Source organism: Strix aluco, chromosome 2, assembly GCF_031877795.1.
Source record: "Strix aluco isolate bStrAlu1 chromosome 2, bStrAlu1.hap1, whole genome shotgun sequence".
In the NCBI taxonomy this organism is placed as follows: domain Eukaryota; kingdom Metazoa; phylum Chordata; class Aves; order Strigiformes; family Strigidae; genus Strix; species Strix aluco.
Genome location: NC_133932.1, coordinates 31,566,047 through 31,593,038, shown reverse-complemented (window position 1 = coordinate 31,593,038; position 26,992 = coordinate 31,566,047). Strand labels below are relative to the sequence as shown.

Here is a 26,992-nt window from a genome sequence, read left to right as displayed (position 1 = left end):
AGGCAAATTAATACATACAGCTGCTTGTAACTTTCTGTTAATTAATTGCCTAGATTCTTGTTGATTTCCTGAAAGGTTTGCCCTTTTCATAATCCTGACTTTACAGTTTATGCTTCTACTTGTTCTGCTCAAGTGAACAAGGTGGTGACCTGCTTCTTCAGGGTGAAAATACTGGTGTCGTGTCAGCCTGCAACAGTCCAGGCCTGGGAATAAGAACAAGTAAATGTTTTTTGTAGGTGTTCAAAATCCTTGAAGAAAATCAGCTCTGAAAGGACTAAGACAAACATACAAACATGTGCCTTTTTTTCTTTTTTCCATTTTCTTTTTACCACTTTTTGCCCACACAACGTTCTTAAAATGATCGCAATGTTTTTCTTAAAAGTAGGTCAAAATCATGCAGATGATCTTTGTCCCTTGATAATTTGGTCACAGTACAGAAAAGAAGACCAAGTACTTAGTAGTGTTTGTGATCACTGAAATCTTGTTATTTCACCACATCATTCTCTCTCTTTCAAAATATAAATAAATTAAAGTCTGTGAGTGAAGTCAGGAAATGTGAAGAGTTGTCCAGTCTGTAGAGCAGAAAAGCTTTTCAGTAAGGATCAATTTTAAAGCATTTACTAAAATCTAGGCCAGTTGTCCAAACCCCTACCTCTGTTGCATTCTGCCTTGGCTGTCAGCAGTTGAGGCTTGATTTTGAATCTGATTTGCATCGGTCCCAGGAGGAGAGTAATGTCAGAGGTCCCCCATTTCCTAGTATAGATACAACATCTGTGTGATTCACACTGGTATTTGAAAAGGAGCCTAGTGCTTCCACACACTGTCCTTCCCCTTTTTAATTCACAAATGGGGAAACAAGAATAAAAATTATGCCTAAATCCCTTTCTTGTACTCTCTTTGCTGAAAAAGGAGGAGATGGAGATAATAAAAGGTCAAAGGGAAGGTAAATATCTAGACCTATTAGGCAGTCATCAGTGAGCTATTTTTTAATACAGCACAAAATAAGAAATTTATGGCATGTTTCTTGCTATTTATAAATTGCTTCATACAAGGAGATGTTAGAAGGCTTCAGTCAGCCTCTTCCATAGGAAGAGCTTCAAATAGAAAGAATACCTCTTCATAGCCTCACTGTAAATGGCTTTTTCAGTAGTGTTTCCTTCTCCCCCATGGGAGGTCAGTTATTTGTGATGAACATTTAATTTCTTGCCGCTGAATTTTGGGTATGTGTTTTTTAGTAACTTTTTTCTCTTTGTGTATGTGTGTGTATACATAGAGACACATATACGCAAAGATATGTATAAAATCATGTTTAGATACTCATAAGCAAGCTCCTTTTTACTCATGTTAATTCAGCAGGTTTGATCTGTGGAAACTGAGTGAAGATTAGAAAACCTGCCGTCAGAATGGATGTTGCTTAGTATCAGCAGATTTTCTGAAATTCAAGGTGATAAAGAAATTAACCAGTGCTCTGTTCAGGGTAGATCATATTCTCATCTGTTGCACAGTTGCAACTGTAATTATGCCACTAACAGCTGTAATTATATCACTCACAGGATGCCCATAATTCACAATGCAAAGATTTTATGATATTAACTGTGTTACTTTCTTCCATGTAGTATAGTTTGAGGGGGTTTTTTTTGCATTCTCCCAACTTGTCGTCAGTTGATTGCTTGTGCAAACAGTCAATAATTTTGTAGAGACATTGCACATAAAGCTGCTTCTGTGTCTCTTGCCCTTCCGCTGATAAATCATGACATGTCTGTCTTTATTACATTATATAGAAAACTGAGGGATTTTTTTTATACATGTTGCAGAGACTCTGTACACCTAATGGCTGTTCTGCAGAATCATCAGTACATATGCTGCATCTGTATGAGGTGAGGGCATAGAGCAGCTTAGTGAATTATTTATGATTTTCTTGCCAGAAATTGCCAGGGTTTTTTTTTCCTGTCTTTAGTGATGTTAGTTCAGTACAGTTGTCTTAAACCAGCTGTCTGCAGCTACTAAATAAAAATCATTAATGGATTTTTTCCTATTAGATTATTTTGTTTTATAAATCCAGTAGTTATTAACTGTGAATGCAATTATGTGTGCAAATGCACAGCATCTGCATTTGACGCGCCAGAAAGATTACCAAATTTTACTTGTTTTGATTATTCATTTTTACACACATGTAAAATAATCTCTGGTATTCTGAGAATTATTTCATCCTAAATTCCAATTAGATTCTTTTTTTTTTAAAGGATAACATTCTTTTTCGCACTTATCTTCTGCTTTCTGCAATTTGAGAGCTCCAATTTGAGAGCCCTGTAGTCATCCGTGAAGTAAAAGCGAACCACCGTTTTACTAACTTCCAAGGAGACACCAGAAAGTTTTAGTTCCATGCAGTCTTAAAAGTACTTACTCCTCAGAGATATTTGAGTTGTCCTTACAAAACTGAGTATATAATCTTCATTTTAATCTTTGTAAGGGAGTATGCAATCTTCATTCTTCTTTCATTTCAAAATGAAATGACCTGCACAAAGTCATGAGTCATATGGAAGTAGTAGTTGAACTAGTTCAGTGAGTACTGAACTAGTTCAGTAAGAACCTGCAGCTGTCTACCCAGGTAGTTGTTCAAACACTGCATTCCTTTCCATCCACTCTTTCATTTTAGATGAAGCTTTACCCAGATAAAGCTCTTTACTACACTTGTAACAGGCCTTGATTCAACAGATCTTTTCTTGTTCTTGCCATTACTCAGATACAGTTCACAGACATGGAGTTTTAAGTTTTCCTGAACACGATCATTTCATCTGTTGCTTAAACGTGTTACTTTAGGTTTTGTCTACATAGAGACCACCCAGGCCTGGTAGTTTCAACTGCATTTCACTTGGAGGTTTAATTTTTAACTCTAAAAGTAACTGGAAGACCACAGGCAATACTGTTTCAGATCCTTGCAAAACAAAATCACAAAATCTTGCTAGGCTGTTATTTAACTGGTAGATAAAGCAATTTACAAGCAGTGTAGTAGATAATGTCCACCTAATTGCCTCCGTGGTGGAATTCATTTTATCATCTTTTTCTTATCGTTCTTAAAGCCTAAATATATATTTACACAAACAGAAAAGCTCATCTGTGTGAGAATAAAGTGTTCCCCAAAGCAGCTACTTGGTTTTTATTTCATATGAGTAGTTTTAACTCCATAAGATTTTTTTCCTTTAAGGGCAAGGAACGGTAAGGTTTGCATATGCTGCTCTTTTTGATGTTTGGATGTGTGTGTGCGCACGCATGCGTCTGTACACGTGTGTGTATAAAAGCAATTATTGCTAATTAACAGTAATTAATTAAAAGCCCTTCATAACTCATTTTGTTGGATTTTGCTAGATGCTTTTAAGCCTGTGTTTTTGATGGCTAAATAGTTTTGTCAGTTTTTCTAAGGAGTTGCAAGTTAATACATTTACCAGCTGAACTGTAGCATTTTTAAATTGAAGTAATTAGGGATGCAACTCCCTAAAGATAATATGTAGTTCAGAAGAAAAAGCACTAATAATTACCATTATTTGTGAATTTGCAGTGAGGCTGTTGCTCTCACTTTTCTTCTTTTACATTGGCTTTTGTGTTTGGGTAGTGTATTTTAGACTTGGTAGTGAAAAAACATCATGTGTCAGAATTAAGGTTCTTGTCATGTAGTTAACTTTTCTTTGTATGCTTGTCTTCAATGCAATAGTAGGGTAGTATTAGGCAGCCCTTAGCTGTTTCCATCTTCCCTGATTCACACACCTCTGATAAGTTTTTTGAAAGACTCTTCAGTTTTTCTTTCTTCAGTTACTACCTTTGAAAAATAAGTCTTTGATTTTAGCATGTAGGTCTAAATATGTAGTCACCAGGACAGAAGAGTGAATGAACTGGAAATAAAGAGAAGTCTGTTAAATAGAAAGTCTAAATTCTATAATGTAATATGGTGGAAAGGCATATATAACCCCATATATATTTTTGTCTCATACCAGGTATTTAACTGATTCCAGTGCAGAGTCATGCTTCTCTTAGAGTATAATTAGTTATTTGCAGAAGACCACCAGTTTACCCTAGTTGTACTTTTAAGTCTTTTTCCTCACTTCTAAGGGAATTGGAGGAGGGAAAAAATTGCTATCAGGTTTGTTAGTCAACAGAAGGTTTTTCTGTTTCTGACCTTTTTCCTGTGCTAGCTACCAAAAACAAGTTTTAGTAACTCTAACGTCATTAACTTCCTAGTACCAGGTCCTACTTTGTGTTCAGATTGCATGGCATTTTTGTAGATTGGCAAGTAAGGCCGAGTTGACCACCAGACCCTGGTCATACAGTCCAAAGCAAAAAATTTCTGCCACATCTCAAGGCAAAAGATTGTTTAACTTGCTGCATGCTGGAAGTACAGCTCCTGTGCTACTGCTTGATTGGAATGGGAGGAGGGAAGGGAACCCTCAAAGAAATGTGGCTTTAGCAAAGCCTGAGCAAGTGGTCAGAGCCCAGGAGCAGGAGTACCCAAGCCTGGGTACCTATTACCCTGCCTCTAGCACTGGTGCATACAGGACACTTCCAGACTTCACCTCTGCCCTATACTTCTGGCATAGCCACTGAGCTTTTGACAGTCAGTGTTTGATAGACTTCCAGGACTGGAAACTGTATTTTCACTGTTGTGTTTAGTAACCCTGGATGAACCTTTCTTCTTTGCATTTGTTCATTCGTATTTTAAACATCCTCATGATTTGTGCCAATGAGTTCCACAGTCCAATTTTGCATTGTGCCAAATTATATATATATATGTATATATATACACACACATACGCACTTTCTTCTGTTAGTTTTTAATCTGCTGTGTCATAGCTGTGTTGGTGTCCTGTACTTTCTTAGGAGAAATAATGAATAACTGTTTCCTGTAGGCTTTCTCCTTGTCGTTCACTGTCATACAGACCTCCAATTTGTCTTGTCCTTCTTGTGCAGAAACCATTCCATACCAGTGATCCTCTGTCTCTCCTTGCTTTGTATCTTTTTTTAGTTCTTCTGCCTTCATTTGAGGTGGAATGACCAGAATGGATAGACATAAAATTATGAGGATGCATCATTTATACAGTGGTGTAACGATGTTTTCTTTATTCCTTCATAATTACTCCTAGCTTTCTCTTTGCCTTTTTGACTGCTACTGAGCCAACTGCCCAGAGTTATCCACAGTGACTGCAAGGTCTCTGTCTTGGGTGGAACAGAGCTAATTTAGAGCGTATTGTGTATGTATAGTTAGGGCTGTGTATCCCCGCGAGCACCACTTTACATTATATCAACATCGAATACCATTTCCCTTTTATTGTGCACTCAGAATTTGTAATATCCTTTTACAGTTCTTTACAGCTGGTTTTCCTTTGACCATCCTCTTTTTTTCTTTTATTTTTTCCTCAATAGACTTTGTCACATCACTACTCACTCCCTTATCCAGATCACTTTACAAACAGCACAGATCATTGTGGGACCCTGCTGGTAACCTTCCTCCATTGTGAAAAATGGCTGTGTATTTACACTTCATTTCCTGTCTTTTAATCAATTATGGAAAGTCATGTAGGACTTTGCCTCTTAATCCTTGCCATCTTAGCTTCTGCCAGAGCTTTGATCAGGGACCTTCCTAAAGGTTTTTGGAAATCCAGATTCACTTCAAGACAAATCACTGTTTCCCATGTGCTTCCTAACTCTTCCAGTGACCTCAGAGAGGTCTGGGAGTCAGGACTTCCCTCAAAAGACATGTTGTTTCTTCACAGATGTGTCTCATGTCTGTATGGATATGTTCTAATCAATATTTATAGCATCAGTGAATGTGCCAGCTGTAGCAGTAGAGTTGTTCCATTCCCCAGGCCCTTGCCTTGGGAGAGTTTCCACGTGGTGCTTTTGCCAGCGTGTCTAAGGGGCAGCAAGTGTGGCCATGGACAGTGGTGAGCAGCTGGGAGCCGGCTGCTGCTTCAGCCGCTGCAGCAGTGGGCAGTGAACCAAGTCCTGGGAAAGACCTTTCCCGCAGCTGCCTATGTGAAGCACTGCTATTCCACTGATGTTTCCCCCCCCCCCCCCCCTTTTAACCCTAAAAACAAAAAGGGTGGGGGGTGAAGAGGTGAGCCTCTCTACAGCCAAATACACATTCTCATTTTCTTCACTTCCCATTGATGCAGGTGTAGGGGCTATTTTGATATGATGCACAAAGGAGAGTAAATTGCATCTTTATTTTAGTTTGGAAAACTAACCATAGCTGCTTCAAGGATAGAAAGCTAAACCTCTTTTCAGGTACCATGTGGGTTTTATTTCCTTCATCTCCATTTCCTCCTGCATTTCACTGACAGAACATCATGGTTTGTTTTCAAACTGCAGTTTCTCAAGTACGTTATGGTTCTTGAATTTAGAAATGGTCTCTTGTATATAAATGTCATAATATACTTGTCAGTACTGTAACATGCTTCAAAAATCAAATGCTTAATAAAGAAATTTGAGATTTTAAGTGCTTTATTTCTTAAAAAAAAAAGACGTTTACTAAGGTGGAATTTATGGGGCAGTCAGACTGTTCAAGAAAATAACCGTAAATACTTTACTGCATGAAGATGATTCTTGTTCTCTCCTTTGCATGGTTTACTGTGGGAAAAAAAAAAAAGAGATCAGAGCCTTAGAATGGGATTGTCTGTACAGTCCAGAAAAGTTTGTGGGAAGGTCTGTTCTTGCTGACTCATAACACAAAAATAAATCAGCATTTAATGAAAAAAGAAATTGCATATTCAAAGGCAATAAAAAGGCAGTAATTCTTGCACTGAGTGATAGTTTAAGACTGTGGAGCTCATTGGCACATGGAAGTCTTCAAGAATTTATTGAGAGTCCAGAGAGACAGTGGAGCACAAGAGCAGTCAGTAGGGTTGAGAATTTTAGATGTTCTTCCTCTGCAGCAGAGCTTAAGGTCAGCCCAAAGTGCTAAGAATCATAATGAAGGCTTGGAGAGAGGAGTTAGAGTGATAAAATGCTAAAATAAATATAGAACTAGTTTGTTCTTATCACATTAGATAGGGTGAGGAAATAACTTATAAACACCATGCTTCTGCAGAGTTTGTACCTCTAAGAAGTATAATGTCAGTCAGTTGGTACTGAAAAGGAAAATAACCAGCTTCATGAATACCCATATGTTATCTATAAGCCAGAGCCAGCTTTTCAGGACAAAACATTCACAGATACATGATACATATATACTGTTTTACAATCACTGTTGTAAGCATTACAGCTTACAACAGCATTATAATCAGCTGTTGTAAGTCTGGCTCATTCTCCTAACACTGTTTTCCAGGAGGAAATCCTGGCCTTCTTTCTAGTTAGACAAGTGCAACATCTCCCCTTTGTACCCATAAGGGGAGAACAGGACTGCAAACTATCTATAATTAAAATGGCTGCAAGCTTTGCTTATTTGCTTTACTGTATATTTCTAATCAAGAGGGACAGTTATCATCTCTCAGGCAGAAGTCAAGACTTGAATCATGTTAATTCTGAGCAGTCTGAAATCTGAAAACAAGTAAGAACTCTGTAAACTTCACAAACATTTTCATTATTCTTATTTGTACATGTTTGTGCAAAAGGCACGGGCTCCCAGGCAGCAAGAAGGTACAGTATCTGACGTTCCCCACCTCACACCACAGGTATGTGTTTTTTTCCTCACAGCAGCCTGAGTTTAGGGAGGAGAAAGATTTCAGCCTAAATGCCAAATTTTCTTGACATTGCTGAAGAGGCTGTCAGAGCAGATCTGTCTGCATCCTGTGAGCCAATTCAGGAGTCTGCTGTTGGTCCCTCACAGCTTAGTTCTTGCAGTGTTTCGTGCTGAAAGCCTTTGATGCTTGTACCAACGTAGCTGCAGTGGATTAAGGAACATGTAACAGAGGAGAAATTTTACCAGCTCATTCTGTGTCACCTCACTGGGACTGAAACATCAGATGTACCTCACTTTCCTCCCAGTTCCCTTTCACATTGCATCACACCTCCTCCGTGTGAATGATACCATTGCCTTCTGCTCTTGTAATGGTGGAGGTAAGCAGAGTGTAATTGAGTCGATGACTTTAATGAGTTGTTATTGCGGTGCAATGCAGGTTCCGGGCTGACCAATGTTAAAACAGAAGAGATATCTGAAGTGAAGATGGATGCGGAGTTCCGACATGACTCAGGATATGAAGTTCATCATCAAAAGCTGGTGAGTGAACAAACAGTGCTTTCCGCACGTGAGTTTTGAGTTGGTGATTCAGTCTTGAACTGGTGGATCCATTATGGCCGTGTTTCCCCTGAGTAATGTCCATGCTGAGAGTGCCAACAAAAAGTCTTCACGTGAACAGATTATGATTTTTCTGGTTCTCTCTTAAATGAGAGTAAGCCTGGAATAACTTCAGCAGAGAGGATGGAAAGCCATCAAGTCTCGCATGAGACAATTCTGACAGTTCTTGACCTTGCACTGCCCTGTGGCTGGATGTGATCATATGGACAATACTTGTCCCACAGTCCATCTGTCATGGTCACATAACTAAAGAGAAGGTATACAGAGGAAGGAAAATGCTAGGTAAGTTTAAAAAAGAAAAAAATATATTTGGAGACACACAGCACGGTGCAGCAAGAAACAGAGTGACACTGTTTCAGGAATAGATTTCTTTTCTGTCAGAACAGATGGTGGTGGTACATGAAGGAGTCTGAACTCCATGGAGCGTAACCTTCCGCAACATTGCCTGCTTGGTCTAAGAGGAGATTCTCTATTGGCCTTAATTTTAATTTGTACTTGTCTGTATCTGTGTGTTTTGTTCTTGAAGGTATATTAAATTATTAACAGGTGAAGGGCAGGTAGGGGCAAAATATTGTTCCCCATTTGAACTGTGCTTCTTATGAACATAAAAATAACAACCAGAAGCAATGTAAGAAAGAACAAGCATCTTCTAAAAGCTTTTTTCGGTCCCTTAATAAGTAATGAAGAACCCATACAGCAGTGTTGACTATAAACCTTTTCTGCATTCTCTTTTGTAAAGGTATATTACATGATGAGATTTCAGTTCCGTGACTTTCAATATCCTGATATTAAACTTGAAAGCTTTTTTTTCTTAATATATTCTTAAAGCTAAGTAGTGCTGAAAATTAAAATTAACATGGGACTCGAATTTGCATTTGAACTAGGCAATCACCGTGTGAAAAGATATTCTGCCGTCTCTTTGATGCTGAGAACTGAGAATTCCCAGTTTGACTAGCTAATCCAAAATGCATTAGCACTAATTTGGGAAATTCTGACGTGCTTGGCTCAGATGGGTTAAACATCCTGATTGAGTAAACCCGTGTAGTTTACTGAAGGGAAGGAACTTGCAGGAATGTGTTTGACACAGTAGTTATTGAGCCTGTGTCACTTGCACTTCCCAGCAGGAACCTTTGACGTTTAAGTGGTTTGATACCATCCCGAGCAGTGTGGTGCTGGAAACTACCCTTACTGTGGTGGCCGATCGGGAATGCAGTGCAATCTCTGCACTTGGATAATCTGTGTCATGCTTAAAATGGGATCCTTCCAGCTTTTTAAAGCATTTTACGCCATACAGTCATTATTTAAAAATCAGTAAGCTGTCCTCTAGGTTATCTTTTCAATTGAGACTGAGCAAGGAGTCCGGTATTGCTGAGAAAGTACTGGACTCATGCCTTAGAGGGCGTTGCTTGTTCACCATATGCCATATCCTAGCTGATGCCCTTCTCCATTAGCTTTAATTCAAAAGCAGTAAGCAGAAAATACTTTCATCTGTCTTTTCCTTCTCTTGTGCCCTGGTAGGTTTTACTGAAACAGTCTCCTTAGGATGTTGCTTCAAATTCAGCTGCACATTGTATTTTACATGCAAACTTCTGAAGTGAGCTAAAATTGCAGTTATTTTCTCCCTTATGAATGTTCACGTTTTAACTGTACATTAAGTTGTTTTTCATGGCACAGAGTGCTTAAGGCCTTCCTCTGTTGCATATGTGTATTAGCTGGGGCATTTCACAGTGCTCAAAAATGGCGTGGTAACACAATTTCAGTCCCAGGCAGGTAAAATTGACAGAAGAAATTATTACTTCACATCATCTTATGCCAACACTGTCCGTTGTATGTACTTTTCCATTGAATTCTTAACTGTAAGCACATTTCTTGCTTATGACTAGGAACAATATAAATATTTATACAGCATGCTTTAATACCTCTCTGAGGAAGATTGTGTTTCTTAAAGAGTGCAAATGTTATACAGCTCATTAGAATTCTCAGTTGCTTTCCTGCTTCCCTCTGCATTTTTGTTAAATACTTATCAAAGTATTTAGTCTTTTAGAATGAGGTAGTCTTACAATTCTGTGAATGTAATTTATTCTCTAATCCTTTTTGCACATTTTGGTTAAAAATAATAATAATAAAAGCCCACTATTGACAAGTGGACAAAAGGTTTGTAAGTATGCATAGATGTAAAATAATCCAGTATGTTCCTTGAATACAAAGCAGTGTGAAAACACTCAGTTTTCATACCTGCTCCTGTTGCTAAAAGCCAGTCTTATTAAATGCATAGTAAAGCATCTTGCTGTTCACTGATTTGCCTTATCTGTACACATAATTCAAGTGGATCTTCTCTGCTTTTCACACAACTGTCATCTCATCTAGGTCTCACATGAGTATGGTCATCATCCATGTATAGCTCATTCTCCCTTTACCCTGCATAATCTCGATGTGTCCCTTGGTGGTCACATGAATCAGCATTCTCGTGTTTTTTGGATTCTTGTCTCTTTGATGTGAGAATTTTCTCTCAACTGGTTGTGTGCAAGTTTCACTGTTGTCCTACAGATCTTCACTGCTGCTTTATCAAAGAAATGCATCAGGCATAGTCCAAACAAGCCACACAGATGTAGATTTATGAACACTTTTATGATTAGCATTCTAAAAGTAAAGAAATTAGTATACTCCCTACAACCTTATCAGTCATTTTGCAATTTTCTTGACTTGCTTACCCAAGAAGAAATAACATCTACTATCTAAGACCCATGTGAAGCAGAGACATAGAGATGAGTCTTCCCCGTAGCCACAGCACTGCTACACCATAGGCAATACAGATTTCCCAAATTGCTCTTCTCCAACTATGAGAGCTTTGTGGTATGGCAATCCAGTTTTGAACAATTAGTGTGACATGCAGTGCTGCGTAACTGCTGATACTTCAATAGGCTTTATATTGCTGTGGCAGCTAGACAGGTTAGCTAAATACTCGGTGAACTTTTTATTAGCCACCTTCCTTTGTTTTTCTTTTGTAGGTGTTCTTTGCTGAAGATGTAGGTTCAAATAAAGGTGCCATCATTGGACTAATGGTGGGAGGTGTTGTCATAGCAACAGTGATTGTCATTACTTTGGTGATGCTGAAGAAGAAGCAGTACACATCTATTCATCATGGGGTTGTGGAGGTAAGAAAAGACTACTGAGCACAACTGGCATCGCATGTACAGCACAGTCAACACGCTGCTCTGTAAATATATTCACAAATGAAGAAAACATGGTTTTGGCTAGCCTAACATTCAGAGTTGCAGTGGTTGTATCTGGCAGAGTGTAATCAAATTGCAGACACTATAAACTGTGTTAAGTTGGATGTAAAACCACAAGAATACTTTCTGGAACTGTTCTAGACCAATCACTTCATACTATGAAAGTTCATTTTATAAGAAATTTAACCAATTCTGCCAACAAGCAGATACTGCACAAGAGAAGAAATCTGGTTTTACTGTTGTTGGGAATGCACATACATGGATTTCTTTATTTAGCTTGCAAATAAACATTTGAGGCAGGTCGTCTTGTGCTGTACACTACAAGGATTTTCCCTATACAGATACTTTATTACTTTTTGTTCTCTAAACCAGATTTTCTTTTGTCACCAACAGCTTTTGATTTAGGGCTAATCTAAACTCATGGATTTGAGAAATAATATATAAGACTTCTGTATGGGATTTTCAAGATGAAAACCCTTGTCTTTTCCCAAACTACCAAGTGAATTTGTGGTCAGTTTACAGTAACTTAAAATACCTCATCTGTTGCTTGGATATAAGAAAGGATCTCTGTAAGAAGAAAAACTTAATTATGAGAACTGGAAGGGGGTTCATGTAGCTTTTTTTCCCCCCGTTGTGTATTGATATCTAGTTTGCCATGTTGAGTGTCTGGTTTGCAGATAGTACTTATATTAATTAGCCAGCACTTGAAACATTTATATGTTTTTGCTTTCCAAAACTGGTACTTTAAATTTTTGATTAAAACTAAATCTTGTTGAAGACCACAGTTATGTTGATTTCACCTTGAGTCGAACGAACCTTGCTTTGATCTTGCTGGAGACATATACACTTCCTGATGCATGTATTCTACCATCTGGGGCAATGAAGGGTCTTAAAAATATTTGAGTAAGCCTTTGTCTTAAGTCTGTGCTTGTGTGTCCCTATGACCATGCTGTGATTGCCCATGTGGTTTGAAACCTTCAAAGACACATGGTCAGAAGAGCACCAACCGTTTGGGGTGAGATTTGAGCCACCTAGTTGGTAGCTGCTACCAACAGTTGTGCAACTTGAGATGCCCCTTTCACTGAGTTTAGCAACAACAGAATAGGTCAGGAGGCTTGCTAGGCCAGACACCCAAATCAGACATTGAATGTGGACATACCATTACTGCAGGATGACCTTAAAATTTCAGATGGGCTTCACCTGATGAAATGACATGGGAAAGGTAATCTTGGATTCCTACAAGCTTTCTTCAGTGGCAGTGAACTTGAAAGTGTTAGACTAGAAATAACATGCACAAACTGAACAAGTAATTCATGCCAAACTGACAGCATCACTTGGGGAATAAAAAATTTTACAGATAAAACCGTAAAGCTATATCATGCAGATCTACCTAGAATATTAGTTGATTTATAGTACTACACTGTAGATGGTGTCGCCTTGTAGGTTTGCTGCATTGTGTCTGGCATTGGCAGACAGGATTCCTTATTCTGCCAGACTTGCTCTGTGGTCTTGGCAGACTGCATAGCCTCACTGTCTGAGCTTCTCACCTGCAAGAAAGGCATAACATCTATTTTTGTCTTAGGTTGGTGAAAATTTTGTAGCACTTGGGGGGGGGGGGGGGAACCCCAACACCTAAAGGCCCATATACAATTGATGTTTAATGTTAAAATGTCTTCAAAATGAAGCTGTTCCATTCTGAAGAGGATTAATTTATTCAGCAACAGTGAACCTTTAATGTGCTGTGCACAAAAGAGCAAAATCACTTCATGTAAAAATAGCTGTACATCAGCTCTAGGTTGGCTGAGTATATTTTAACAAACTTGCAACCTGTTTGTTCCATGTCAGAAGTTACTGTGAGAATTATAACTCTGATAATGGATGCGAAATTAAAACAGGTCCTGTTCCACCTGTATTCTTATCTTCCAGAAAAAGACAACTCTGTAGTACTTTTTCTCATTTCACTATTTCTTTAACAAAAGGCATTATTAAAAATGCTGTTAGCCTTTTTTGAACCTCTGAGGAGGAATATACTTGTCCTATTGAGAAAAAGTGTCATAGTAATTGTCTTCCAAGTTTGAGAATATAAATGTTTCAGAGTGGTTCAGCCCCTCCAGGAGAAGGACTGCCACAGTTAAATAAATGACTGAGTGATTGAAAATTACTTATTGTATATGCACATAGGAGCTCTGACAAACATTCTGAAGGTGCTTTTTGCTGGTGCGCCCACCCCAGCTGTCTGCAGGAGGTTATTTCTTCCATGAAAGCAGCTGGGAAAAGCGAGGTTCTCACCTCTCCTGTGCTTCAGAATACAGCCAACTGTCTCAACTCCTCCTCTTTAATGCTCATTTGCTTTCTGTTATGGAGGCAGCACCTTCAGCAGGAGCATGTGGGGAGAAGTGACAACGGGAGGGCTCGCAGCAGTAGCAAAGAAGCTGTTAAAATTGCTATAGTACTGTCAAAAGTCCATCTCTCAAAGTCCAGTCTGCATGTGTGTATTAGGCAGCATCCATTTACCATCGTTTAAACAACAATGTTGTGTTAGTGCATCTGTGAGGGCTGCCAGCACCTCCTGTCTGGCCTTTTGATCTGCCCCATGTGTGTAGGGGCAGCACGTGAATTTTTCTGCAGCGTTACTATCTTCCTGACTCCATACTAGGATTTTCTGCTGGAGCAGAAAGGGATAGATGGACAAACAGTCTCAAAAGAGGTTATCTACCTGACCAAGCTGCTTTCTCAAGAGACATCATGTCGTAGAAAAGAGAAGTGTTTAGGCTGCTTTTCAGCAGCACCAGAGCACCCACACCTCTTACATGCTGTGTTCAACTTCTGCCACCTCCATAATGGGTGCAAAAAGCTTCTTAAAGTGGCAAAGGACTTTAGGGATTTACCAACAAGAAGATAATCAGGTTCAAGGCATGTTGTTTGGCAGAGCCATACCTAGGACAGAGGTTGTAAGGAATGAGAGGAAGAGTTTGGCAGAGTTGAAATGGGTAAAAGTGAGTAGAAGACATTCAGGATGAGCAATGATGCAGTACATTGGCGGTGAGATGGATTACCCTGCATCAAACAGCTACAGGAAGGAGAGGAAGTACCGGCACTAGTCATTTTAAAGGCTAAAGGTGAAATTTAAAAACAAAATGACTAAGACTGCAAGTAGGACCCTCAATAAATCCCTTTCATTTATAAATGCCATGTTTAAGAGGTTATTGGACTTTCACTATAAACCTGTTTTATCAAAGTGAGACTTTTTAATACGGAATATTGTGCAAGGGTGTTAAACTTTCAGTCTGATTTTACTGTCCTTCCTCCTTTTTTTCCTAATCTCTTTCTCCTCCCTGATTTTCTTCCAAGTTTCTCTAGTTCCTCATCAATTCTTTAGTCTCTTCTGCCTTGCACTTTCTTTGATTCTTTTTTATTTATGTTGTTGTCTTACCCCCTTTCTTTCCTACAAGCAGGTTATGCTGTGTGCTTATCACATCTTCTAGTCCTGAATAAGAAGTGCTGAGTGGGAGGCTTAAGCTAAAATGGGTGACAGAGTTCAATATAGTGTTGTTTGGAGCTTAAATATGAAGAAGTACAACACAGGTTCTGTCATACCCCTCCTTTGCATCCCCTAGTGGGAGCAGCTTCTGAGAAAGGAAGATTCTCTCAGGCATGTATTGAAATACAGAGATCCCTGATCCTTCAACCCCAGAGCTTCATATTGCACTTTAATTTCATGCTGGAAGAGAATCTGTCAGTGGGTTTGTGAGTTGTGAGGTTCTCACTTGGCTTGGAGAAGCACTAGATACTCCGGTAGGATGATGTTACTGTGCACAAGAACCAGGGCTGACTTGATGCTACAGCAGCCCCTTCAAGAATGAAAGGAAGGGTGGCTTTTCCTCTGCACTTGCTTTGTATTCTTATTTTCTGTAAGTGCTGGAGAGGCTACAGGGACATTTGCCGTTTTCCCTGCTTTGTTCTTCTCTTCCCTTCGCAGCCATGTTAGTGACAACTTTAGCAGCAGCAGATGGCATGCGGTGACCCTGTCACAACGGAAATAGTTAACGCTGTTAAATTTGCATGGTCCTCAGGGCAGGGATTACGCCTTTTACGTGTTTGTAAAAAACCTATATGGAACGGATTTGTTAAGCCCTACTGCTGTTATACTGATGACATACATCAAAAACAAGTGCTCTGCCAAACAGCAGTGGCATCAAGGAATTGCCAGAGGTTGATTTGCTGCATATGGATTTAGATAGTGCATCCTTGTGGAGGGACAAGTTGGCAGCCCCTAGAGAAAGGACAGGGAAAGGAGCAGGAAGCAACCCAGCTCCTGGAGACGGTTGCAGGGATGAGTGCTGTGAGTTGTGGCGACTCTCGCTGCCTCTTGCCCAGCCCCGCTGCTGCCCTCTCTGCTGGGCATAGGTGAGACTTGAGCAGCAGGCGCGGACGAGTCTTTAAAATGTGAGTGCGCTGTTGTACGCTGCTGTACAGAAATGTCTTGGGGATTTGGGTGTAGAGGTTGAAGAGGAGCCGGGCTGTGAAATTCCCAGGGGTTTTCCTGTCCTTGATGGATCAAAATGATTGTTGACAGCCAAGCTGAGCACCCGCTGCTCATGTGGGCTGGCCAGGGGAAGCTTGCATCCTTCAGAAGAAAATGAGAAGTTTCTTTTGTCACTTCTGGAGAGGTAGAGGGGCAGGGAAAGAAAAACACTATCTTTTTTTCCACTCCCACTTTCTAAAACAAGAGAAATCTGGGAAGAGCAGCTTAAAGCAAGAGCACCATCTCTCTAAACAGGATCTCGCTGCCTGAGAGCGTCTCACAGGAGGTGAAGAAATCGATAGATTTTGGGTTCATTGCATAAGAGAATTATTCTATGCAAATCCAACTTAAAAAAAAAAAAAAGCTAAAGGCAGCCTTTGAATGGCAGTATTTTATCAGCAAAAAAGGCTAGGTTATATTACAGAATCAGAAACCCAGGAAGCACCATGTCAGCTCAGCACAGTGATCCTTTCTGCCTGGCACCCTGTTCCCTGCCGGCAGGAGTCAAGGGCTTGCTGGAAGGCTCAGGGCTCCCAGCTATTGAGAGTTTCACAGTAGCTTGGAGCAAAAGCAGTATGTGACCCTTAAAGTTGGGTATTTCACAAAAATGTGCAATTATTGGGTAGGAAAAATGTATGATGGAAGATACTGAAAATACAGTTTGAGAGTTGGAACATGGACAAGGAGATTTAGAAGAGGCAGATATGAAAACGAATCAGATTTGGGGTTAGCAGTTCATGTGAGCAGTCCAATACACGTGCCACACAGAACCATTTCTTCTCCTAAGTAACAAATAAAAGAACGTGAAGATAGAAGATGTCTCTGAGAGGAGCCATTTTTTGGTTGGTACTGTGGGTAAGGTGGTGTACTGTGGTGTATAACCTACCACAATAAAAGAACAGCTGCAAAAATAAGCTGAGCAGCCTGCATTTGTCCCAAGCATGGAAGAACATGCCTTTAATCTTTCTCCAGGGTATCAGGTAACAACTTACTGAAGGTCATAGTCTGTCCTTACTAAGCTGTTATTTCCAGTATTGTAGAGTAGATTTAAAATGGGTATCGGACATAAGTACTTCTCCTTGGCTTTTTTATTAAAAGGTTAGAGTAAGTTAGCCTGCCATATAAGGCTTTCTTGAGAGAATACACTTTCCATTATCCAAAAGGCTATTTTGATGCTAAAAGTAAATGGCTCTTTTTTCCTAAATGTCACTACAGGAATCCACAGGAAAATATTCATACCTAGTATTTTAGTGTAGAGTCTTAGGGACCTTCCTGATTTTAAATTTTTGACAATGTAAAGTTCACTTTTTACCTTCTCTTATAAGAGCTGTCAAACACTAGAGATAACAGATAGCAAATAAAATGACAAGCAGGCTTCCTTAGCTCTGTTTTCTTAGGTGGTTAGCCAGATAGCCAGGATATGGTAGGTTTTGAATACACAACAGCTATTGAGCTCATACAGCAGAGGTAAAATACCTAATTAACATTTAGAGGCTGTTCTTGCCCACTCTAATTCAATGGAGTTTTATATTACTGTAATGTTCAATGAAGGAAGAAAATAATTTGTGGAGCAGCAGGTATTCAATGGAGAAGTCTTGACTGAGCTGTCTTTGTGCCTGTCTTCCAAGTAATCAAGACAAGTCAATTTTAGTTAAGTAGAAATACTTAAACCAGTGCAGACATGTCAAGCTTTTTGTCACTGAACTGAACCAAACTGTGGAGCCAGAGAAGTTATGTTTCCATGAGTGCAGTGGGATTTTTTTGCTCACCTCGTGCCTTGCTACTCTGGCATTTCATTGCTACTCTCATTTTATTCTTTCCAATTAATTTTTCTTTGCCTTGAGACCACAGCATCTGCAACACATCTGAGAGCATACTATAGACAGAAGGCAGCCTCAAGCCACTTCCTACAGCTTTTTAGTGAGCTTTTTCTTTTCTTTTGAGATTCAGTTGGTCCCAAGGACAGATACCAATATATATCCTGGGGGAAACAACTAATAATGGGGGACTAGAGGAGAGATGCAAAATATGTCCTCTTTTTTTGTTTGTGGAGTTGCATGCTCCTGAACCAGACAAACAAAACTCAAATCTGGTACTGCTGAGTTTGCTCAGCTGGTTTTGAAGTCCTGCATCAAAAAAATTAGTTGCAGAATTGTTCCTGTTGCCTTATCTTCTCCTGCATATTACTCTGTCCAAAAAGTGAACCATGACTGTCCAAGCTGGAGGGGCCATCTCTTTCAAGTTTCTCTTTAAAGCTGTTTGCTGGCTTCTCGTTTATTGCTGGGTGCAGTGCCATCTGTTGATTTTGTTCATGAGGCCACTCTCAGTTCTGTGTTACTTGGAGAGAAGAGTTTTCAGAGACAGTTCAGACAAAGTGAGGGTCTCCAGGTCTTAGGTTTAATACTCTGTTTAGTGGAGAAGTATCCCTATCACTTCCCAGTCACCTTTATTTTAGACTGTCTTAGGAGATTTGGACTGAGCTTGGGCCCTAACTTACTTTCCCCACTTGGGGGGAGGGCATGTGCAGAGAAGAACCTGTCAAACAAACTGTCATGTGTTTCAGAGGATGCTTTCTACCTTAACGCACAGGGGAGGGTACAGAGTATGTTGGATGGCCGTGAAGTGGGGAAGTGTGGAGTATGCTGTGAATTAAGCAAGAATCTGACCCTGGTTGTTTCTTCTCACGACAGGTGGATGCTGCAGTGACGCCAGAGGAGCGTCACCTTTCCAAGATGCAGCAAAATGGCTATGAAAATCCCACCTACAAGTTCTTTGAACAGATGCAGAACTAGGACACCACAGCAGCCTCATGAGTTGGACAGCAGAATGATTGCTTCACTGCCCATCGGTGTTCAGTTATAGAATAATGTGGAAAGAAAGAAAAACACTCTGTTTTATTATTTACTCATTCTCGCCTTTTGACAGCTGTGCTGTAACACAAGTAGATGCCTGAACTTGAATTAATAAAATCAGTAATGTATTTTCTCTTTCTCTTTACATTTCAGTCTTTACACTACATTATTAATGAATGTTTTTTGTGTACTGTAAAGAGGTTAGCTGTATTTAACTAGTGCATGGATAGATTCTCTTTCCCAATTATTTATCATGTAGCTCCTTAGCCAGTTGTATATTATTCTTGTGATTTGTGACAAAAATTAAGTCCTAATTGAAATATGCTTTAAGAATTGATGGGGGATGCTTTCTGTGTCTGTGGGGTTTAGCTGCTTCTCTTTGCTGAGCGTTTTTTTCTGATCACTATGCATTTTAAAGTAAACCAACATTTTTTAAAAAGTATTCCAGATGAGTTACTGAAATTCTTTTCCTCTGCAGCTGCATTTTATTGTACAGATTGTTGCTCCTGCTGTATTAGTGATGTAGAAATCATGGGAATACACATTCGTTTCTTTGTGCCTGTTTTATGTGCACACTTTAGGCATTGAAAGGTAAACTTTATTTTCTTTTCCATGTATCTTTTTGATCTTAAAAAAATATTAAAAAGAATCCCTGTTAATTGTGAGCACTTCTGGGGGGGAAAAGTGCCTGCTGATTGAAAATTAACGGGGATCCTCTGCAGGATGATTGTACAGAACCATTGCTTATGAATTGATAGCTTTCTACACTGTGTTACATAAATAAATTAAGAAAAAAACTTCTGGGCAAGAGTTTTCTTTGGAGGCAGAAAACAAAGATTCCTGAAAGCCACTTAAACAGAAAACATGGATGTTCACACTGAGAGGGGGTTGGGAAGGGATTTTCCTACAAGGGTTGTGGCACGCGCAGTCAGACCAGAGCAGAAGGAAGGCGGCAGCGAGACAGGGTGGGGAGTGAGGAGTGCCAACTTTGGCACATCTGTCCCTCTAAGATGTTGTCTCTTTCTTTTTTTTTCTTTTCCTTTCAGTTTGTATAATAGTGTTTTAATGTAAATAAATACATTCCTGGAGGAGCCCTGTTGTAGTGGTGTGTTTCTGTGCTGACCAGCTGCCCTCGCTCATGCAGAGGAGCATGGTGTGAGTGCTTATCTTCCTGCCTCCCCCTCTGTGCCCAGGAGCAACTTGCCGGCAAGCTCTTCCCTCGCCACCACTGCTCCGCTCCTGTCGGCTTCCTGGCGAGATCAGTGCCCTGCGACACGCCCCACCAGTGAACTCAAGGAGGAGCCTCCCGAGTTGCCAGACCATCCAGCCCAGCACCGTGGCATGACAGCAGGTGCCCATGAAGGGTAAAACAGCACCACCAGTAATTTTTTCCCAAAAGCTGCAGGGAGAGGGTGAAGCTGTTGCTGAGCTGTGGTACATAAACCCCAGCCTTGGGACCTTTCCGCTCGTTGCCAGGTGGAAGCCAGCCGAGAGCTTCCTTCAGCCCCTGGCCCTCCAGGGGCAGGCCTGTGGCGCAGGGAGAGCGCAGTGACCTGCTGAGAGAGGCGAGGCCGCAGCAGGTGAGCGGACCTGGTGATCTCCAAGGTGGCCTCTGTACCCAGCTCGCAGCAAGGACTCCTCAGGTTGAGCTTGGAGATCAGTTGATGGAGCTGCAAGCTGGGTTATGGAGTAAAACTGAAGGTGCATGTTGCATGAAAAAGAAAGCTAATGGCTGTTTCTCTACAGCAAATGGGTTAGATCAAGCAGGACTGAGGAAGGAGAGCTAGAAGTAGAATAAAGAAAGCAAGATCTATCCAGGGAAAGCCTCTTGTTAACTCAGTTTGTCTGCAAGCCATGGCAGCCTCTTCTCCAGCATCACTTGCAGCTTTTGTCTCCACAGCGAGATGCAGCATGGCTGTGGTGGGGCTGCCCAGCTCAGGTGAGTGGGTGAGTTGCTCCAGACCTCACCTAAGACTACAGTTTCCAGCCCTGTTGTGCTGACGCGTCCTTCCCCATCCATGACCTTGCACAAAACCTCACCTGTTTGGCCAGCTCGCCTGCTGGCCTGGGACACGGCTGTGCTGGCCAGCTGACCAGGAGATCTCTTCAACCAGCGAGGGGACAGCCAGGGCAGGTAGTTTCACAAGCCACCTGCGAGGATGCAGGATGATGAAGAGGCACCTGCTACTCTGAACCAGTAGCAGGAAAAACTGCAGAGCTTCCATTGCCTGTCACCAACCTGGTGTTTATTCCCTTTGCTCTCCCATCCCCACTCTATCAAGGGAATTCAGCGCAAGGGATCAGAGCCCTGAAAATGGTTGGTCCTAACTGCAGGCCCTGGAGTACCAGTGTTTTATAAAGAACTTGCAGAATGTCCCCAGAGGATTTACCATCTCTGGTTTTAAAGCTGGACTGTTTGGGCCAGAATAATGGGTAATGGTGAGCGGAGTCAGCCCCCAAATTGCTCCAAAAGAACCAAAATTGTTTTCTTTTACAAATATTTAGGGTTAGGTTCGTGTCTGTTTGTGTAGGTCTTGTTATATAGGTCACATACTCCTTAGAAAGAACGCATAAGACTCTCTTCTGTGTGCATGTCCGGTATCATAGAGAAGGATCCCACTTCAAGGGGAAGGCAGGATGTAATTCGATTTAGTGCAGTCTCATTAAAGGAGCATTATCAAAATTCCTTTCAGAAGATGGAGTAATCCATAAAATACAGAGGGCCACTGGCCTTTAGAGCAAATCTCATTTATAATACCATAATCCCTGCAATCCCAGTTATAGAAAAATGCAATTGCTTTGAACTGTAATTCCCAGGTAGTCAAGCTTCCTGGTGTGGGGTTATTTGTCCAGTGAGACATTGGTGCTGCTCTTGCTACCCATGGATGAGCTATTAATTAATCACTCAGTTTTATGCACTAAGTGATCAGTTTTTATGATTCCCTCCACACAGGTACACTCCTGAAAGAAAGGCAATAAACACACACCATGACGTGCACATAATGCACAGGGGGCAAAGTAAGTTCCTGAAACTTCGAGAGGAGCACTCCCGCAGCTGCTGCAACACCAAACCTGCCTGGCAGTTTATCACAATTCCCAGGTAACAGTGGCAGCCTCCCGCCCGTCTCTAGCCATGCAAGCTCCTTATTGTGGAAAGATTATATTAGGAGTGAATAAAAACAGTTTGATAGGCTCATAAAGTAGAAAAACTGACAGAGGACGATAGCTAAGCACCTTGCTTCCATGTGCAGGATGGATTGAGTATCACCCACTTTAGCAATAAACTGAGTGGGGCAGTTGGGTGCAGCTGTGTGCTGGAAACAAAATTCCACTCCCCAGTCCTGAGGAAATTACTCTTGTGGGGGAAAAACAGATAAAATAAAAATATCCCTGGCTGTTGAGTTGATACATTTAATGGGAAAAGTTTTCTAGCCCGAGTCATTTTGACAGAATGGGGTTAGGGAGCACTTAGGCTGTGGGTCCATCAGCAGAGATGGTGAGGGTAGTCCCCAGCAAGGGAGAGTGGGGCTGGGCAGGGATGGATGAGGGTCAGCCCCAACCTCCTCGGCTGTTCACACATCTGCCTTTTGAAGGTGCTCTTGGTTGGTTTGCACAGACCCGCTCAGATTAATGAGTACAGGATACAAGGTGAAGCTTCAGACATGATCAGGCACATACTAGAGGAGGCACCCTAAAAAATATGCATGTATGTGCCATGGTCTGCATTCAGTACCTGCCTCATGCTAAATTTGGTTCTCTAGCTACAGGTTGGTCTAGGAAAAGCAAACCAAGGCCTGGTGTTGCCCTTACAGAGAGCAGCTTGCAGCGGCTCTAGTTTCCGTTAGGTCTGTCATGATCCTTGCAACAGCTCTGAAGTCTCCATCCTCATTATATTTGCACTTACCAAAGCAATTTTAGGGGCATTGCTGTGTGGCCAAATCGCTCATTTTTATTGTTTTAAACTAATGGATTCTGTGGGTGGTGGGTAAGCTGCTGTTTAAATGCCTCCAGGCAGCAAGATTGAAAATATCCTAATGACATATGAGAACAGATTACAAATAATGCTGTGTGCAGTGTCCTGGTTGTATTTCTCTGCAATTTTTCCACCACTTGAAAATGAGGGTCTCGATTCGGTCAGTCCAGGATGGCTCTTCTCTCTTGTTGCTTCCCGGTAATTCTCTCCTCCACCTTCTTCCTAGGAGGAGCAAGCACTAAATCTTCCCTGCAACTTCCTACAGTTCCTGGGAAATTTATCTGTCTGACTATACAGAAAAATCTTTTAAGGTTCCAAATACAAGTATTGGGATTTATATAGAGGTAATAAAATATTTTGGCTTTAATGGGTTTCTTAGTTAAAGTTGAATTTGGACACTGAATTAGAGAATGAGTCTCCCTAACTAGTGCCTCCTGTGTTTGTAACCTAGTTTCTCTAAGGTAGCTCAATGGAGAAAAGCACCCACACTGGTTTCAGATAGGTAGACGTTACTCTTTTTAAATGCTGCCCATAAACACGTTTTTTAAAAGCAGAGAGAGAAAACTAGCTGGCACAGGGCAGACACTCCTCAGCAGAGGCTGTCCAGCACCTGCAGGAAGCAGATCCTTGAAATAGCTGCGACGTTGCTCCTGGTCCAAAACAGGACTTGGTAATTATGGCTGTTTTGTGTCCCTCATCACAACACCAAGTCCAACTAACTATGCTCAAGTGCTACTTCAGTCTATAGTTCTGAGGAGCATTTCCCCTGCAGGATGTTTTTTCCATTTAATTAGGATGAGGGCTGGGGAAAAAACAGACACCATTTACTCCATATGCTACTTCTCCAGAAAGGGTTTATGGAAAAAGCTCTGCACCCCTCCAACCCCTGCATAGAGATGGGAACAAACCCAAGGGCCAGCAGTGGTCCCTGCCAGGCTGTCAGGAGGGGACCGAGCTCTGGCAACGTAATTTGATTTCTAAGTCCCTTGAAAAAAAATTTAAAATCCTAGAACAAACAAATATGGAAGAAGCTGGTTTTATTTCCCTTTCAACAGCCTTATCCCTCAACCCACTTCAGGAAAAAAACAGGTGATGGGGAGGGAGAGGTCTGTGTTTATGATTTTGTGTGTGAAGAAGGTGTCTGGCCCTCGATGAGGAGGGGAGGAGGCCGTACTGCCATGGGTTGTGCTGATGGGCCCCAGGGCAGCAGGCGCGGAGGCCCTGGGCCCAATGGCTCTGGCACATGGCTGGTGCGGTGGCTTCTCACCTTGTTACAACGGCAGAACCAGTGCTGCCCTCCATGAGGCACCCACTTGCGATGAAACCCCTAAAACTGCAGGCCCAGGGCACCCCTCTGAGGGCTGCCTGGAGGGAGGGCACTGAACCCTGTGCTTCGGCCTGCCATGCGGCTGTGCTGGCCCACGGCAGCCATCTCGAATACACCGCTCCTTCGCTGAGCGTTAATGGCCCGGGGGCACAGCTGCTGGTGTCTGTAGTGTTCAGGCAACACGGGGATGCACCAGCGTTTTAGGCTAGCTGGGATCCAGCCCAAGAATGACAAGTTTGATGTTACAATGTCGTATCGGCTGTAGTGAGGACTGGAATCCTACTCGGTGTCTTAGGCATGTGCTGCCCAGTGACCCCCTGGAGGGACTCTGCTCATCAGTGCTGTAAGGGCTGGATCTGGGGAGCTGAACCACGGCAAAACGGGCTTTGGCGCCTGGGGAGCTATTATGGAGCCCTTGGTCTGCTGCCAGTGCTCTCTGATACAGCACTGCAAAAGATCGTCATCACCTGCCTTCGAGGTATGATTGTTAGAAACCCTTTATTTGCAACAGAATAAAGTCTCCCCAGAGCTGATATAAGCAATGAACAACAAAAGACCGAGGTGCAATTTACCTGGTCTTTTTTAGAATATCATTTGTACCCATTACCTATACAGAGCATTGTAATACAGTTTGTCTTTTGTTTTTCTGGCATAGAAAACCTGCATTGCCAAGGCACTTGGCTGGTTTTGGCAGTAGGGTTGCTGGAAAATCTGCTATGAAAGTCTGTGGGGTGCCAAAATTCAGTAGCCAAAAGAGTGTAGCAGTCAACAGCCTGTGTTTTGCAAAGACTAAATTTTATATGGTTAGTATAGAAAAGGTATATGAAACCTAGATATAGAGAATGAAACTCTGTACTCAATGCCCCAGGATAGGTGTTACCCTTAAAAGTCCCCATAAATGAAGAGGGAGGCAGGAGGAGCTAGCCGATAACAGGCAGCAAAGAAGAGCTGCTTTCTCTCAATGAGGACTGGCCAAGCCTCCTTCTGCTTCTTGCCAAGGACAGCCCTAAAGCCCGAGTTCCGACCTGGTCCAGAGAGGGTGTCAGGGTGTCCTCTATCACATCTGTTGACACTGGGGCACACTAAAGGTTCAAGTGCCCACAGAGAGTGGAGCAACTCTCAGCCTCTGCTGAGAGAAGGAAACACCTGGAGCCACAAAAAGATTTTACCCATGATCCCCATCTGACTTGTGATCTGTAGTTTATCCAGAAAACAACCAACTCCCTCACCCTGACCCTCTTCAATGCATGATCAATGCCTTAGGCAGGGACCAGACAACATCTTCCAAAAGGTTTGTAGGACCCACCAATGGAGGCTCAGAGAGAGAAAAGTCTGGTTTGCACTGCATAGCACTGACATGACCAAGGCTATCCTAAGCCAACCCAGAAGAGAACAGAAAGAATAGGAATAGAGGAAGCACAGCAATGGATATATGGTGTCAGAGAAAAGGTCCACCTAACCCAGATCCTGCGTCCCATGGTGACCAAAAATGGAAGGCTGGCGAAGAGTGTCAGAGCATGGCAAGCTTGCAGTCCTGCTTTCCCTGGGTATTCTTCATGCCTTGTATAAAACCATGGTTCAGAGAATCTGCCTGCCCCAGAGATAGTGGTTTTGTATTTAATTCCCCTGAGTAAAGATCTTTTTTCCACAGCCTGCCTTGCCACTCTTAAGCCGACATGCATTTTAGCATCCTATGACAGTCTAAGTACATGTTTGTGAAGAACCACCTCTTTTTTCCTCTTTTGGACCTTCCACATAGTAATTTTATTTGATGCTCCCTAGTTCTTGTACCAAAAGAAGCCCTGAGGAATTGATCTTCACTTGTCCCTTCAGTAATTTTAGAGATTTCCTAGACATCCACTGTGTTCTCCCCCAGCGGTATCTCTTTGCCAGGATTCCTTGAAGGGTGCTAGTTACTGAGTGTACAGCAGCTGGTGCAAACCTCAGAGAACATTTAACATCCACAACACCTGGTCCAGATAGGCACTTCTAGAACATGGCAGTGCAATGTGGGCCTTTATGGAATGCAGATGTATAGGCCCTCTTTATAATAGAAATACACAGCAGAGTGTGTCTAGCCAAGATAACTGTTATAGCCTTTGGCCTGTATTGACACTTTAATGCAGAATCACATTTGTGTCACAGAATCATTAGAATAAAACCCAGCACTTTTAAGCAAGCAACATGTCAGAGAATAAACTCTCTTTAATTTTGTTGAACATATACCAGTCCCACCAGAGGACTGAATCATCATTCTGAACATGACTTTGATCAAATAATATAATGCTTAAACATAATGGTTAAATGACATAATGCAAATCAGAATGATAATTTTGCAGATTCCTCAGAACTCCCACCTTCTCTAGCCTTCTGGCAATATTAAGGAATTGGGATTCGGTATGATTTTAGTTGAAGTTGCTACTGAGCTCATGGCTAAAGCTAAACAGTATAAATGCACATTGAAGGTGGCTTCAGCTTTCAAATCTGAACTCTAGATGAAAAGGTAGTCTCAGTATTGTGGCAGGTAAGTAAATGGCATTTTGGACTTCTCTTTGTAATGCCACATTTAAAAAGTATGTGCAATTAGAAATCTATTGGATGTCTGACTGTAAGAGTAACAGCAGACGAGCCTCAGATACCAGCTAAGGGAAAGGACTCAAGTTCAGGGAGCTTCCAGACCTTACCCATATTGCCACCTAAACTGCTGAACTCTGTAGACCTGTAAATCCCTTCTGCCGCTGCAGCAAAGCCATGTGAATCCTGTTCTGGGAAGATGCTTGTGATTTCACATCCCTGCT

The 26,992-nt window shown here is 41.6% G+C and overlaps 1 protein-coding gene across 2 annotated transcripts in view; it reads left to right on the top strand.

The window, feature by feature from the left end:
- The window catches only part of APP (amyloid beta precursor protein), a 227,767-nt gene extending 207,782 nt beyond the window's left edge, over positions 1 to 19,985 (top strand). For both annotated transcript variants that reach the window (XM_074813930.1, XM_074813921.1), the window contains 3 exons: positions 8,106 to 8,206; positions 11,293 to 11,439; positions 18,733 to 19,985. In XM_074813930.1, the coding sequence (XP_074670031.1) occupies positions 8,106 to 8,206; positions 11,293 to 11,439; positions 18,733 to 18,834 (350 nt within the window). In that variant the 3' untranslated portion in view covers positions 18,835 to 19,985. The remainder of the gene's footprint in view (positions 1 to 8,105; positions 8,207 to 11,292; positions 11,440 to 18,732) is intronic.
- Positions 19,986 to 26,992: the final 7,007 nt, after the last annotated feature.